The sequence below is a fragment of the Eulemur rufifrons genome, chromosome 11, assembly GCF_041146395.1.
Source record: "Eulemur rufifrons isolate Redbay chromosome 11, OSU_ERuf_1, whole genome shotgun sequence".
NCBI classification, from domain to species: domain Eukaryota; kingdom Metazoa; phylum Chordata; class Mammalia; order Primates; family Lemuridae; genus Eulemur; species Eulemur rufifrons.
In genome coordinates this window covers 9,834,250-9,848,341 of record NC_090993.1, presented here as the reverse complement: position 1 = coordinate 9,848,341, position 14,092 = coordinate 9,834,250, and the positions used below count along the sequence as shown (strand labels likewise).

The following is a 14,092-nucleotide window of genomic DNA, read 5'->3' as shown; positions in this document are numbered from 1 at the left end:
TTTTTGATTTTGTACTTTGGGAAAGGACCTAGTGATGGTAGGATGTGTAGGACCTGTGGCCCCTAACTCTTCGTTCCAGAATGTGAGGATTTGCCTAAATAAGCTAGGATTAATGCTTTCAAGGACATCCAGCCTTCCGGTGGTCACTTTCCCATCTCCTTTCCTTCTGCTGACCACATAGGAGAGGACTGCAGCCGTTTGGTATGTGTTGATCTGAGAGGTTACATTCAGTGGGGCTTTGTTTGCAGGGCTGCTGCCTTGGCTGCAGAAGTGTTCCTCCAGAGACTCTGCTTTGCCTGTGCTGGATGATCTGGGGGCGTGGGAACTGTGTTTCATTGCTTGGTTGTTTCCAGGCCATTCAGATAGGTTATTGTAAAACCTAAATCCATATGATAGCAGGCCCACAGTTACGAATTCTCAGAGAGAAACTTTTTTCTATTCTCCACCCAGGCCCCAGGCCAAAAGAGACAAGCCTCCCCATTATTCCCCTTTATTGATGAGCACATCTGTCTAATCTTTCATTGGGAATTTGTCCCTCCTGGGTTTTAGCATTCTGAAGGAATCTCAATTCTACACCCTGATTCCAGGGAGCCCAAGGCCTCATCTTCTGTCTTCAAGAGAATATTAAACTAAGTCACTTCATTCCTGAAACAGGGCAGAGGGTAGGAGTATGCATATATTTTATATATACACATGCAGGCACATACAACCAGGCAGCCAAAGTGTTGCTTCCTTTTTACTGCTGTTTTTTTAAATTTCTTTTTATTTTTGACTCCTGGGGATTTCATTTTCCTTATTTTCTTGCTGCTCATCTATGAATTTAAAAGAACATTTGCTGGCTGGGTGCAGTGGCTTATGCCTGTAATCCTAGCACTCTGGGAGGCCGAGGCAGGAGGATTATTTAAGGCCAGGAGTTTGAAACCAACCTGAGCAAGAGCAAGACCCTGTCTCTACAATAAATAGAAAAATCAGCCAAGTGTGGTAGCACATGCCTGTAGTCCCAGCTACTCAGGAGGCTGAGGCAGAGGGATCACTTGAGCCCAGGAGTTCGAGGCTGCAGTGAGCTATGATGACACCACTGCACTCCAGCCTGGGCAACAGAGTGAGACCCTGTCTCAAAAAAAAAAAAAAAAAAATTTGCTTAGTAAAAGAATAAAAAAAGCCAACCTGAAAAGGGTAAAAACTATGGAGGCAGTAAATAGATCAGTGGTTGCCAAGGGTTGAGGAAAGGAAAGGAGGAATGAATAGATGGAGAACAGAAAATTTTTAGGGCAGTGAAACTATTTTGTACGATACTGTAATGGTGGATACATGTCATTATATGTTTGTCAAAACCCATGGAATGGGTAACACACAGTGAACCAACCCTAAGGTAAACTATGGACTTTAGGTAAGAAAAATGTAGCAATATTGGTTCATCAATTGTAATAAATGTTCCACACCAAATGCAGGATTTAGTAATAGGCAAACTGTGAGCATTGGGGAGATGCGGGGGGACAGGGAGGATATATTGGAACTCTGTGCTATCTGCTCAATTTTCTGTAAACCTGAAACTGGTCTAAAAAACAAAATCTATTGATATTCTTAAATTTTATCTACCGATTTGAAAGTGTTTTGCAGTGGGAAGATTTCTAGGTACTCTTATCTGCCATTTTGCCACAGAAGGAAGATTTTTAAATTTCAGTTTGATATTTCTTAAATCTAAAATTAAAATAATTTATTTATATTTTGTGTAAAACAAATACTTTTATTTATTTCTTTGTCCTAGAGTCTTCAAGGAGAGTTGGAACCAGCATCATTTTCTTGGACATATGAAGAAATTAAAGAAGTTCACAAGCGTTGGTGGCAATTGAGAGATAATGCTGTAGAAATCTTTTTAACAAATGGCAGAACACTCCTGTTAGCATTTGATAACACCAAGGTAAATTCAGCTTTATTAATAGATATGTATGTTTCAGTGATCATGGACTGATGTAACTGTACTCATACTAATTGTATAAAGGTTTCTGAAATCAAATAAAAATTGCCTTATTTCTTAGTCCTTATTAAAGTAAAGCCTTGGTTATATCAGGATTATTTTTATTCTTCAAAACTGTGTTAAATTCCAATTCCTCAAATCACTGAAAGAAGTAGTTTAAACTTGCTCAGTGCTGTAGTAGAGTCCGTCTTTGACAAACCTTGTCTTGACCTCAAGTCTCTTCAGCTACCATTTCTCTGCTCTCCTTTGCAGAAAACTTCGGGAAGAGTTACATATGCTTGCTGCCTCCAGTTCTCTTTTAAAATGCTCTAGTCAGACATTCTTCTCACCACTTTGGTCAGGATCGTTGGTGACCTCCGTGTTGCTCAACCCCTCAAGGTCATATTTCTTAGTCCTTATCTTACTTGACCTATCAGCAGCATTTGACAAAGCTGATTATTCTTTCCTTCTCAAAGAAAACCTTCCTCACTGGGTTTAAACTTGCTCAGTGCTGTGTTAGAATCCACCTTTGACAAACCCTGTCTTGATCTCCAGTTTCTTCAGTGACCATTTCTTTGCTGTTTTACAGAAAACCTTTTGCTCTTCAGGCTATTCTCAACACAGTAGCTAAAGTGTGTTGGATCATACTATTCCTCTGCTCTGAACCCTTCATTCATTTCTGTGTCACTCGGTTAAAGCTGAAGTCCTCCCAATAAGCTGGTAAAGACCTGAGTGATCTGGCACCTTGTTATACCTCTCCGACCTCATCTTCTGCCATTCTCTGAGTCTTTCTCTCTACTTCATCCATGGTGACTTTCTTTTCCTTGAATATGTCAGGAACACCAAAGCTGCAGGGCCTTTGCATTTACTGCTGCCTGGAATACTTTTCCCCTTAGGAATTCAAATGACTCTGTCTCTGACTTTTTGGGGGTTCCTTGATCAAATGTCCCCTTATCAGAGAGGCCCTCTCTGATTATATAGAATAGCAACACCTCTCTTCCCCCACAAAGCATCCCTTATCTCCCTTACTTTGCTGTGTTTTTCTCTATAGGAGTCTTAGCATCCAGCAGTGTGTGCGTCTCCCCAACAGAGTGTCAAGACTTTGCTTTGTTAGGTTGCTATTTCTTCAGCACCTTGAACGCTACTGTATGTAGGTGTTCAGTAAATATTTGTTGAATGAATGAATGAATGCTTCCTTTTCCTTCCAGAGTTTGATTTACAGTCTGTCATAAATTCCCCTCCACGGACCTTAACTTCAGCAGTTGGCAACCTTCAGATTTAGGCTACAGGTTTAGGTTGTTAAGCACTCTGTGCTTCTGCCTGTTCCATAACTATAGCTGCATTCCCTCATTATTGTCATTTACTTTTAACCCTGTCTCTCATTATCCATATCTGTGGCTTTTCTTCCTAGGCCTGAAGCATATACCTGCTTAAGATGGGTATTTCAAATCTGTTTTTATCTAAGATTTGGCTCATCTATTTTTTTCCCACTTATTACCAATTATCATTTAATTGCATTTGAAGAATCAATACCCTTTTTCTGTGATAGAATTGTTGTGAATGTCTAAAAGGGTTTATATATGTTTTCAAGAAGTAGTGAAAATCAAATATGCTATTTACACAGGTATTTTATTTAATTCTTAATGAGGTAAATATTATCACTCTCATATTACAGATGTGGTAACCGCAGCACAAAGGGTTCAGCAGGGAAGCAGACCAGATCTGTCTAATTCAGAAGACCTTGCTCTTTTACTACACCATGTGGCATTTATTTAGAAGAAAACCTTTCTTTTTTTCTTAGTATCTGTATATAAATGACTTTCCCATACAAACCTTTTCTTGTAAGTTTCTTATTAACAAATTTCTCCAGCAGCAAAGCATAGTGGTTAAGAAGAGCTCAACCTTTGGAGGAAGACCTGGATTTGACTTTCAGTTCTCCACAGGCTAATTTTACTGGACAAAAAGTATTTTCTTGGAGGCCTTTAGATTAGTAACATGTCTATAACATCATGGGTTCTTTGGAGAAAAGTTCTAATAAGCTTAAAAATAACTTCGGGGTTGGTTTTTTTCTCCTTCCCTTTTAGGTTCGTGATGATGTATACCACAGTATACTCACAAATAACCTCCCTAATCTTCTGGAATACGGTAACATCACCGCTCTGACAAATCTGTGGTATTCAGGACAAATTACTAATTTTGAGTATTTGACTCACTTAAACAAGCATGCTGGTCGATCCTTCAATGATCTCATGCAGTATCCAGTGTTCCCATTTATACTTGCTGACTATGTTAGTGAGACACTTGACCTCAATGATCCATCAATCTACAGGTAAGTACAAACATCACCTTTTGGGTTCATCCATCCATATGTTATATTTATCCTATTAAAGTTTTTATTATGAAAAATTTTAAACCTGTACAAAAATAGAATGAATATATAATGAACCCCTGTATACCCATCACTCCAATTCAACAATTATGAATTAAGAAGATTTTTGCCAAACTTCCATTGTCTCTTTTTTTCCTTTTATTTAAGGCAAATCACAGACATCTCGTTATGTCACCTCTGTTTCTACAGTATGCATCTCTTATAAAAAATAGGACATTTTCTGGCCGGGCGCGATGGCTCACGCCTGTAATCCTAGCACTCTGGGAGGCCGAGGCGGGTGGATCGCTCGAGGTCAGGAGTTCGAGACCAGCCTGAGCAAGAGCGAGACCCCGTCTCTACTAAAAATAGAAAGACATTATATGGACAACTAAAAATCTATATAGAAAAAATTAGCCGGGCATGGTGGCGCATGCATGTAGTCCCAGCTACTCGGGAGGCTGAGGCAGTAGGATCGCTTAAGCCGAGGAGTCTGAGGTTGCTGTGAGCTAAGCTGACGCCACGGCACTCACTCTAGCCTGGGCAACAAAGTGAGACTCTGTCTCAACAACAACAAAAAAAAAAGTAGGACATTTTCTTACATAACAGTGTCATTATCACATCTAATAAAATTAACAATTCAATGATATCCTCGAATGTCCAGTCCATTTTTGAATTGTCCCTGATTATCTCAAAAACGTCTTTTTATAATTGGTTGACTTGAATTAGATCCATTGTTGCCTTTGGCTGCTGTATCTTTAAAAACATACATCTAGAACAGCTATTCTTTTTTTGTATGTATTTTTTCTCTTTCTTTTCTCTTGACATTGACTTGAAAAAATCAGGTCATTTATCCTGTAGGATGCCCCACATTCTGTGTTTTCTGATTGCTTCCTATGACATTATTTAGTTTGTTCCTCTAGCCTCTTAGGAAATATTTAAGAATGTGTGCTTTACCAGAAGGGTTCCCTCTAGCAATAAGTTTCATGAGGACAGGAGCTGTATTCGTCTGGTTTATTACTCATAATGGTGCCTGGCACTGCATGCAAAAGTTTATCCATAAGCAAAGTTTTCATGTCATTTTTCAAAGTAGCTAAAATGTAGAAACCTAAATGCTCAACACTAGGTTTGAATAAATTGTTATATGTTGCAACCGTTAAAATGATATTGTAGTAGGGTATATTTTAGGCATTGAAGATGTTCTTTTTATGTAAAAGCTGAATATGCTTACACAGATAAGCAGAAAAATATCTGGACAAGTATATACCAAAATGTTTTACCTGGAGTAATAGTCTTGTGGCTGATTTCAGTTTATTGTTTGCTCAACTATAATTTCTGATTTTTTAATCACAATCATTAATATAACTGTGTCCCAAAAAAAACCTTTTTACACTGTAAAAAATTACAAGTGGGGATCTTAAACATGATTTCTTGGTGGGGCACAGTGGCTCACACCTGTAATCCTAGCACTTTGAGAGGCCAAGGCAGTAAGATCACTTGAGCCCAGGAATTCAAGACCAGCCCGGGCAGTAGGGAGACCCTGTCTCTACAAAAAATTAAAAAATTAGCCGGGCATGGTGGTGCATGCCTGTAGTCCAAGCTACTCAGGAGGTTGAGGCAGGAGGATCCCTTGAGCCCAAGAATTGGAGGCTTTTGTGAGGTACGATGATACCACTGTACGCTAGCCTGGGCAACAGAACAAGACCTTGTCTCCAAAAAAAAAACCACATGATTTTTTTTTTTCCTATTTTGAGATGTTAATTTGTATCTATTCTATAAAACTATTTGTACTCTTAAACAAAGTTTTTATGATTAAAAGTCTCAAAAGCAAAATTATTATTTGATATCATTAATTTCAATATTCCCAGGAAATAATAATTTATCAAAAAATATGTGTATCAACATGTGGCTAAGCAGATTTGGTTACTTACTAAAATTCCAGCAAATCTTGCTATTGGTCTAGTTATGGTGCCACATATTGAAATCCAGGTGGTCCCGTCCCTATGCCAGACCAGATGGTTCTCAGCCAGAGGAGCCTGCCTTTCTTCCTCAGATTTTTTCTCTTATTCTTTCCAGTGCTGCACAGGGACACCACTTGATTCTGTAGCTTTTAAGTGAGGATTCATTCCTTGAGTTTTCTTACATCAAGGAACGGTGTTGTGTGGTGTTCATACAGTGTGAACATCAGCACTGACACATTTGCACACAGGCACACACACTCCATATGCACAGTGTTATCACTCAGTGTCTACTGACTAGATAGCAGCACGCTCCAAATCCCAACTTGTTGTTTCTTCAGTTTTTACTAACTAGGCTAGTTATTAGATAGCATGTCTCCATGATCATAATTTCCATCCTTCACTCTACGCTCTACGTCTAACTGGATGTAGAATCTGGAAAGTGGGGACAAGGATTTCGTGGCTTGGTAGGAATTAGCTTCCAAGGGCAGCCTCCATTACAATTCCGGAGGAAACTACAGAAGTAAGCGTAGGAGGGTTAACAGCAGCTCTTGCTCTTCTTGTTTAGGTTACTTGTAAGTCAGGAAGTGCCAATGCTGGTATGAATCTATGGGGAAAATTCTACCTTAATAATTTATAAAGTCATAATTTTGAATGGTGGCTGTTAATTGCAAAGCAACATGTGTAAGGCTGAGCATTTTATTGATCACATATTTACTTGCAGGCTGCACATGTAGGCAGCGTAATCTTGACAGTGTTAAAATATTTCGTTTTTTTATCCTTTCTTTCATAGGAATCTCTCTAAGCCTATAGCTGTGCAGTACAAGGAAAAAGAAGATCGTTATGTGGATACCTACAAGGTAGCTTTAGTGTTTACTCATACTTTGATAAATGAAAAATGGAGCTTTGTTTTAGACTTGTGTTTTACCTAATTTAAATGTATAGGATTATTTTTAACCTTCTTGTACTTTAACAGAAAACTAGAAATCATCATGTGAAATTAAATATCATCTTCTATCTTTTTTTTTTTTTTGAGACAGAGTCTCACCTTGTTGCCCGGGCTAGAGTGAGTGCCGTGGCGTCAGCCTAGCTCACAGCAACCTCAAACTCCTGGGCTTAAGCGATCCTACTGCCTCAGCTTCCCGAGTGGCTGGGACTACAGACATGCACCACCATGCCCGGCTAATTTTTTCTCTATATATTTTTAGTTGGCCATATAATTTCTTTCTATTTTTAGTAGAGACGGGGTCTCGCTCTTGCTCAGGCTGGTCTCGAACTCCTGACCTCAAGCGATCCACCTGCCTCGGCCTCCCAGAGTGCTAGGATTACAGGCGTGAGCCACCGCGCCCGGCCTCATCTTCTATCTTAATTCTCTAAAAACACTTGCCCAGGCCGGGCACAGTGGCTCACGCCTGTAATCCTAACACGCTGGGAGGCTGGGGTGGAAGGATTGCTTGAACTCAGGAGTTCAAGACCAGCCTGAGCAAGGGCAAGACCCCATCAACACAGAAAATAGAAAATTTAGCCAGGCATGATGGTAAGCACCTGCTGTCCCAGCTACTTGGGAGGCTGAGGCAGGAGGATTTATTGCTTGAGCTCAGGAATGTGAGGTTGTAGTAAGCTATGATCATGCCACTGCACTCTATACTGGGCAACAGGGCAAGCCCCTGTCTCCAAAAAAAAAAAAAAAACCTAAATACCACTTGCTCAGAAAAAGAATATGTTTATTTTAGCATAAATTGAAAATTAATAATTCATTTTCTATTCAAATATATAATAATTATAGACCTTATAAAAAAATCAAAAGATTTCCAGGGATCTGCTATTCATACCCCTAGTGTTATTTATATAACAATATATTTATAATGTACCATAACCATTAGTCATATTCAAGAAATTATGCATTGATTTATTAAACAGAAATTTACCAGATCTTAAAATTTTTCAATAGAAACAAATTACCTCTTTCTGTGAAATTAATATCAATAGAATTCTATTGGAAATTCAAAAGAACTCAATAGCCACACATTGTATTCTGCACAACAGTATCAAGATAGGAGCAGCTGAAGCAATTTTCTCATATTTACCACATTATTTTATATCACAGTTCCAGAAACATCCTTCTAAGCATTTTACGACTGTCACTATTTGATTCTTTAGCAGTTGGAAATGGAGCATTGCTGTGGGAATCAGGAAGTGACTCTTGAAGATTCACTGCACCTGACTTTGTTATCAGAGCCAGACAGAAGCTCTGGGAGATGAGACTAGTGACAGTAAATGTTTGGATGAGCTTCCTGCTTTATGATGAGAAGATAGGAGCAGTGAAAAACCACCATATTCTTCTTTCTGTGTCTTTGCAGCTATACTACAAAATAGCCATAAAATGTTATAGTATTAATAATATCAATAATATGACACAGTTTTTACATTTCTATTGTGTTTCCACTTCTAGAGAAGCGTTTCTCCAAATAACATAGCATTACATCTTGAAATTCTCTTTTAAAATGCAGATGTCTCTAGTGGTAGAAGCAGCTCTCATTTTTGAGTGCTTGATCAGCTTAGACATTAGGAGCCATTAGTTGGGAGGCATGGTGCTGGGAGTTAGGGATGCAGAACAGGGAAGTTTTCCGTGAGGGAATGAGAGTGAAGGTGAAGAATGTGACATGCTTCTCTAGTGTTCTGGTCTTGGTGGGGCCCCAAGGAGGAGACTCCAGGGTGCTCAAGGAGGCTGAGGTCTCCAGACACAGTGGGAGAAGAGCAAGCAGGCGGTAGAGAATGGTGGCAAAGGGGTGGGAGAGAAGGATGGAAAAGAAAACCATCCGGTGCTTTTGCAGTGTTGCCTGGGGCCCACAGTCATAAATTCTCTCTGACTCACTGTGTCCTTCAGTACTTGGAGGAAGAGTACCGCAAAGGAGCCAGGGAGGATGACCCCATGCCTCCTGTGCAGCCCTACCACTACGGCTCCCACTATTCCAACAGCGGCACTGTGCTCCACTTCCTCGTTAGGATGCCTCCTTTCACGAAAATGTTTTTAGCCTATCAAGGTAAGGGTTTTTTTTGTTTTGTTTTGTTTTTTATAAAAAGTCATGTTGGGCCATCAGAAGAAAAAATAAATTTGACTGGCTTTTTAAGAACTATCAAGACTAATCAACCCACAGGAAAAGAATTCTATTTATTCCTTCACCAAAAAGCTGTAGTAAGCCAAATCATTTTACTAATGTCTCAGATTTTAGCTTCAAATTAAGCATGTCTATGTTTATAAAAATGCAACTCACTTTTTAAAAATTAAAATGTAATTCACAAACCATAAAATTTACCCTTTTGAAGTACATGCAATTCACTTTTTAAAGACATTGAACTTAATAATTATTGCAAATCATGTAAGTTACCTTTGGAGCCCACGTACATTATTTGCACATAGGGTACGTTACTGTAGTTTGTCAAAGGGGAGCACATTATTGTAGTTTATTATAACTCCTGTCTCTAATAGAAGAGCCACACTGGCACCTTCACTGTAGTAGCTTTCTAGTTAATCTTCTACCTTGCATTGTAAGCAGCAGCCTGCAGGCCTGAAGATGACTCAGACAGGAGTGAATTTCCTGGTTTGTGTGCAAATAGAGACACACTCGGCTGTCAGTTTCTAATGCGAACTGTGGTATTAGCTCTATAGTTGTTCCTCCTGGCACCCAGAATCCTTTGTGGAATCATTTTCCATTCATTTACTCAACCCATCTTGAACTTCTTTATGTTTTTACTCATATATGTCCTCTTGGAGGAATGGACTTTGTAAAAGGGGCTTTCGTATATTTGTCCCTCTGTAAGTACACAGAACAAATGTTCCACATGACAGCTGTTCAAATATTTGAAGGTTGTCACCCCTTCCCTCTTCTCTCTCTCAGTCTTGTTTTTCCTCCGGTTAATTATCCTTGGTTAATTTGACATCAGGTCGAGGGCCTCCTATGTGCACGGCCTTCTCCCAGCTTCAGCAAGGAATACCAGACAATAAATAAGACAGTTTTATACTTAATAAAGAGGTTTAAACCTAATGTTTAAGCCATCCTTGTTTACTGTGGTTTCCAAGCCTGCCACTATTCTGAAGATCTTTCTGAACAGATCCTGATTTGTGAGTGTCCTTATTAAAAAATGGCAGTCAGAATAAAAAAGAATATTTCAGATGTGGTTTGAGGCCATTGCAGTGTGTAACAGAACTGTTACCTCCCTCCATCTAAGACTATATTTCTTTTAATGTAGCCTAAGCATCCATTAATATAAAACTCCCAGTCAACTAAAATTTATCAATATTTTTCATTCATATTACTGTTATGAATATATTCATATGTAATATCATGTTTTCTTCATTGTGTATTTATGAATAGATTTTTTAAATCCTGGACTACCTCAATCCCCATTCACTTTTTTATCTCATTAGTTTAAAATGATATTTGTTGGCTTTTGAATTTACATCTAGACTTACGGTTTAGTACAGGGATTCTCAACCTTGGCTCTATAGTCCTTTCATGCTACGTAATTTTTTTGTCATGGAGGCTGCCTTGTGCATTGTAGGCGCAGGTGATTTAGCAGCATCCCTGGCCTCTCCCCACTAATGCCACTGGTACCGTACACCACCTCCCCATCCCAGTCCTGAGAATCCAGAATGTTTCCAGACATTGCCAAAGAATCCCTGGAGGGTGAAAGTGCTGCCGGGTGAGAACCCCTGGTTTCTAGATTATAAGAATTTGTAGTAGTACTTTTTAAAAAAATTTAGGAAGCTACAGAGAATCTTAAAATCTGAACAGAAGCCACAGTGTGCTTCTCTTGTTCCACAGTTCCTTAGTCTCAGCTCTAGAGTCTGTGACCCCACCGTAGCCTTACAGAATTGCCTTAATTTTTCTGAATTCCGTCTAGATTGAAACTTTTTCTCCTCAGTGAGTTAGGAGGTATTTGTTTAAATGGCCCTCCATACTTTCTGAGAAAAAATAAATATTTATAAACCTTATTTCTTCCTAGATTTTATTTAGTGGCTAGCCAATGCTGACTGACTGAACAGAGTAGATGAGAAAGTGATAAAAGGGATAGTAAATGTTGCTCAGCAGAACAACTAAGGCTTGGAGAAGAAACTTAACACATCCTTTTGGAATTGTGTTTTGCTTGATGCTGAGATTGGTTTGTGCCAGTCTCCAAATGAAAAGATGTGTTCAAGTTTCAACAAGTTCTGAAGAGTTTTTAGATCATGCAACGTGGTTCCTGAGAAACATGTACACTGCTGTCTTCAGGGGCCAGGTTTTGGATATCATTTAATCTAGTCCTTCCTTATGGCTAGAAAGTCTGATAATTGTTGACAGAAAAGAGACAGAGTCCAAATTAAAGTCTTAATTTGATTATTAATTGTCTATACTGGAAAAAAACTTTTAAAAGAGTGACTATGCTTAGCTTTATTTTCATTCATAGGGAATTTTACTCAATTCTTTAGCTTAGAGTTAGAGCACCTAAAAAGCAATGCACCCCATACACACCCAAAACAAAAAGAAAACAAGGGGAAAAAATGGTCTTAACAGTTAGAGATGAAGGAATAATTTGCTTCCTGATAAAGAAAAAATTATTTACCTACTTGAACTTTAATTTTCCTTTTCATTATTCATTCATTCAATAAATAAATCATTACTGAGTACTCATTATATGCTAGATGTGGGCAATACCCAGGCCCCTGCTTTTATGGAACTCTAATTCTGCTTGGGTAGACAGAAGGTAATCAATTAAACAAATAAGTGATATAAATTCATCTATTATGTATATTATGAAAGCATAATACAGATGAAAAATAATGTAATATCTCAAATTATTTATAGAAATATTTATTTTCAAGAATATGAATAACCTCTTTTAAACTATGAACAAACAAAATGAACATTATTTTAATCTTTCTGAAGTAGCAAAAGTAAATTAATTATGACAGGCCTCAAATGGAATTAGGTCTTTGTGTCTTAATTATGTTGTTTGTATTTGTTTATAGATCAAAGTTTTGACATTCCAGACAGAACTTTTCATTCTACAAATACAACTTGGCGCCTCTCATCTTTTGAATCTATGACTGATGTGAAAGAACTTATCCCAGAGTTTTTCTATCTTCCAGAGTTCTTAGTTAACCGTGAAGGTATAGCAACAAATTATTTCTAATTTACATTTCTGAGGGTTTGTGGTTGTTTTATTATTTTCCAAAAATAAAAATAGCTTTTGTAAGTTCTAAAATTTGAGTTCCCAAATAAGAGAAATTCCTTTGTCAAGTATATAATTTTATTTTCAAATAAGCTTGAGGATATTAAGTATTTTATAGGATTAAATATATTTGAAAGACTGTAACTATTAACTATTACAATTATTTGTAAACATGTTTTAATTTTATTGTAAAAATTGCTTTATTCTTTTTTCTGAATATGGAGGTTATAATATATTCATTAAAAATAATTAGTATGACTATTGAAAGCAAAATGTAAATTAACTAAAAATCTGTTATTTTATGAAGAATGACAGAAATAAAAATAAAATACTCTAACCAGAATTATCTAACACCCTAAAGGAATACTGGAGGAGAAAACAAATTTTCTGTGATGCCAATGACCAACAATCTTGGCCAACCTTACCTGTTTTTAAATAGATCAGTTAACCCTTTAAGCGGTATCTTTTGGTCATTTTCCTACATTGCTTGATTCCATATTTTTATGTGACTCTTAGGAACATATGAAATTGAGAATTATATCTTTAAGGGAGTTCGTGTTGGGCAAATTACTTTAGCATTTTGTTTTCTACTAACTAGCCTCTCTGAGGTTTTTTTGAGAATCGTTAATAAATCCATACTGCTGCTTACCCTGGAGCATGTTTTATAGTGTTGCCCAAGTGAGAAATGCCTCAGTCAAATACCAGCATCTGCAATTTGGAATACCTGCCTTGTGGCTTTCAGTTTGGGACTCATATTTAAATCTGCTTGTTTTCCCTGTCCATGGTCTCTTATATGTATGCTCCAGCTATCTACGGCTATGTAATAAATAATCCCAACACTTGGTGGCTTAAAACAATAATAAATTCATTGTCTGTCATAGTCTTTGTAGGTCAGAAGTTCGGGTGCAGCTCAGTCAGGTGGTTTTGGCTCAGGGTCTCTCATGCAGTTGCATTCAGATTGGCTGGAGCTGGAACAGGCAGGGAGTGGAGCAGTAGGCAGCTGGCAGACATCTCTTTCTCTTCGTGCAGCGTCAGTGCTTTTCTACGCGGTCTGTCCACATGGGCTCATTTGGGCTTCCTCACAGCATAGCAACCCTGGATATCCTACTTAGCAACTCAGGGTTCCAAAGGTGCATGTCCCAAGAGAGAGACTAGCAGAAGCTGCGTGGCTTTTTCCCACCCAGCCCTGACAGTCGCGCAGCATCATTCCACTGCATTCCATTCAGTGAGGAAGTCACAAGTGCCTGTCCAGATTAAAAGCAAGATTTGCCATATGATGGAGAGTAGCAAGATTTTGGAAAAGCATTCAAGACAGGGAATGTTGTAGCCATTTTTGGAAAATATCATTTTCTACAGTGCACACCATAGCATTTCCTACCGACATTCTTCTAGGCCAGTCATCTGCTCTGGGTGAGGAGTGTCCACCTCTGTGATGTGCCCCCAGAACACCTGAGAGTTGGGAATGATTTAGTTTGTAGAAACCTGCTACTACCCAGCCCCTCCCCAGCCCAGCCCTTAGGTGCCTCCTTCGCTGTTGTTAAGTAGATAAGTTCCTGCTGCTGCCTCTCCCAAAGCTGCACACACAGAGTCCTGCAGGTG

General features: G+C 38.4%; 1 protein-coding gene across 1 annotated transcript in view; it reads left to right on the top strand.

Moving 5' to 3' along the window:
* Positions 1-14,092, top strand: part of LYST (lysosomal trafficking regulator) — a 162,987-nt gene that overhangs the window by 115,302 nt on the left and 33,593 nt on the right. Inside the window, exons 39-43 of the mRNA XM_069484565.1 lie at positions 1,769-1,921; positions 4,042-4,286; positions 7,074-7,140; positions 9,168-9,324; positions 12,291-12,431. Coding sequence (XP_069340666.1) covers positions 1,769-1,921; positions 4,042-4,286; positions 7,074-7,140; positions 9,168-9,324; positions 12,291-12,431 — 763 coding nt within the window. The remainder of the gene's footprint in view (positions 1-1,768; positions 1,922-4,041; positions 4,287-7,073; positions 7,141-9,167; positions 9,325-12,290; positions 12,432-14,092) is intronic.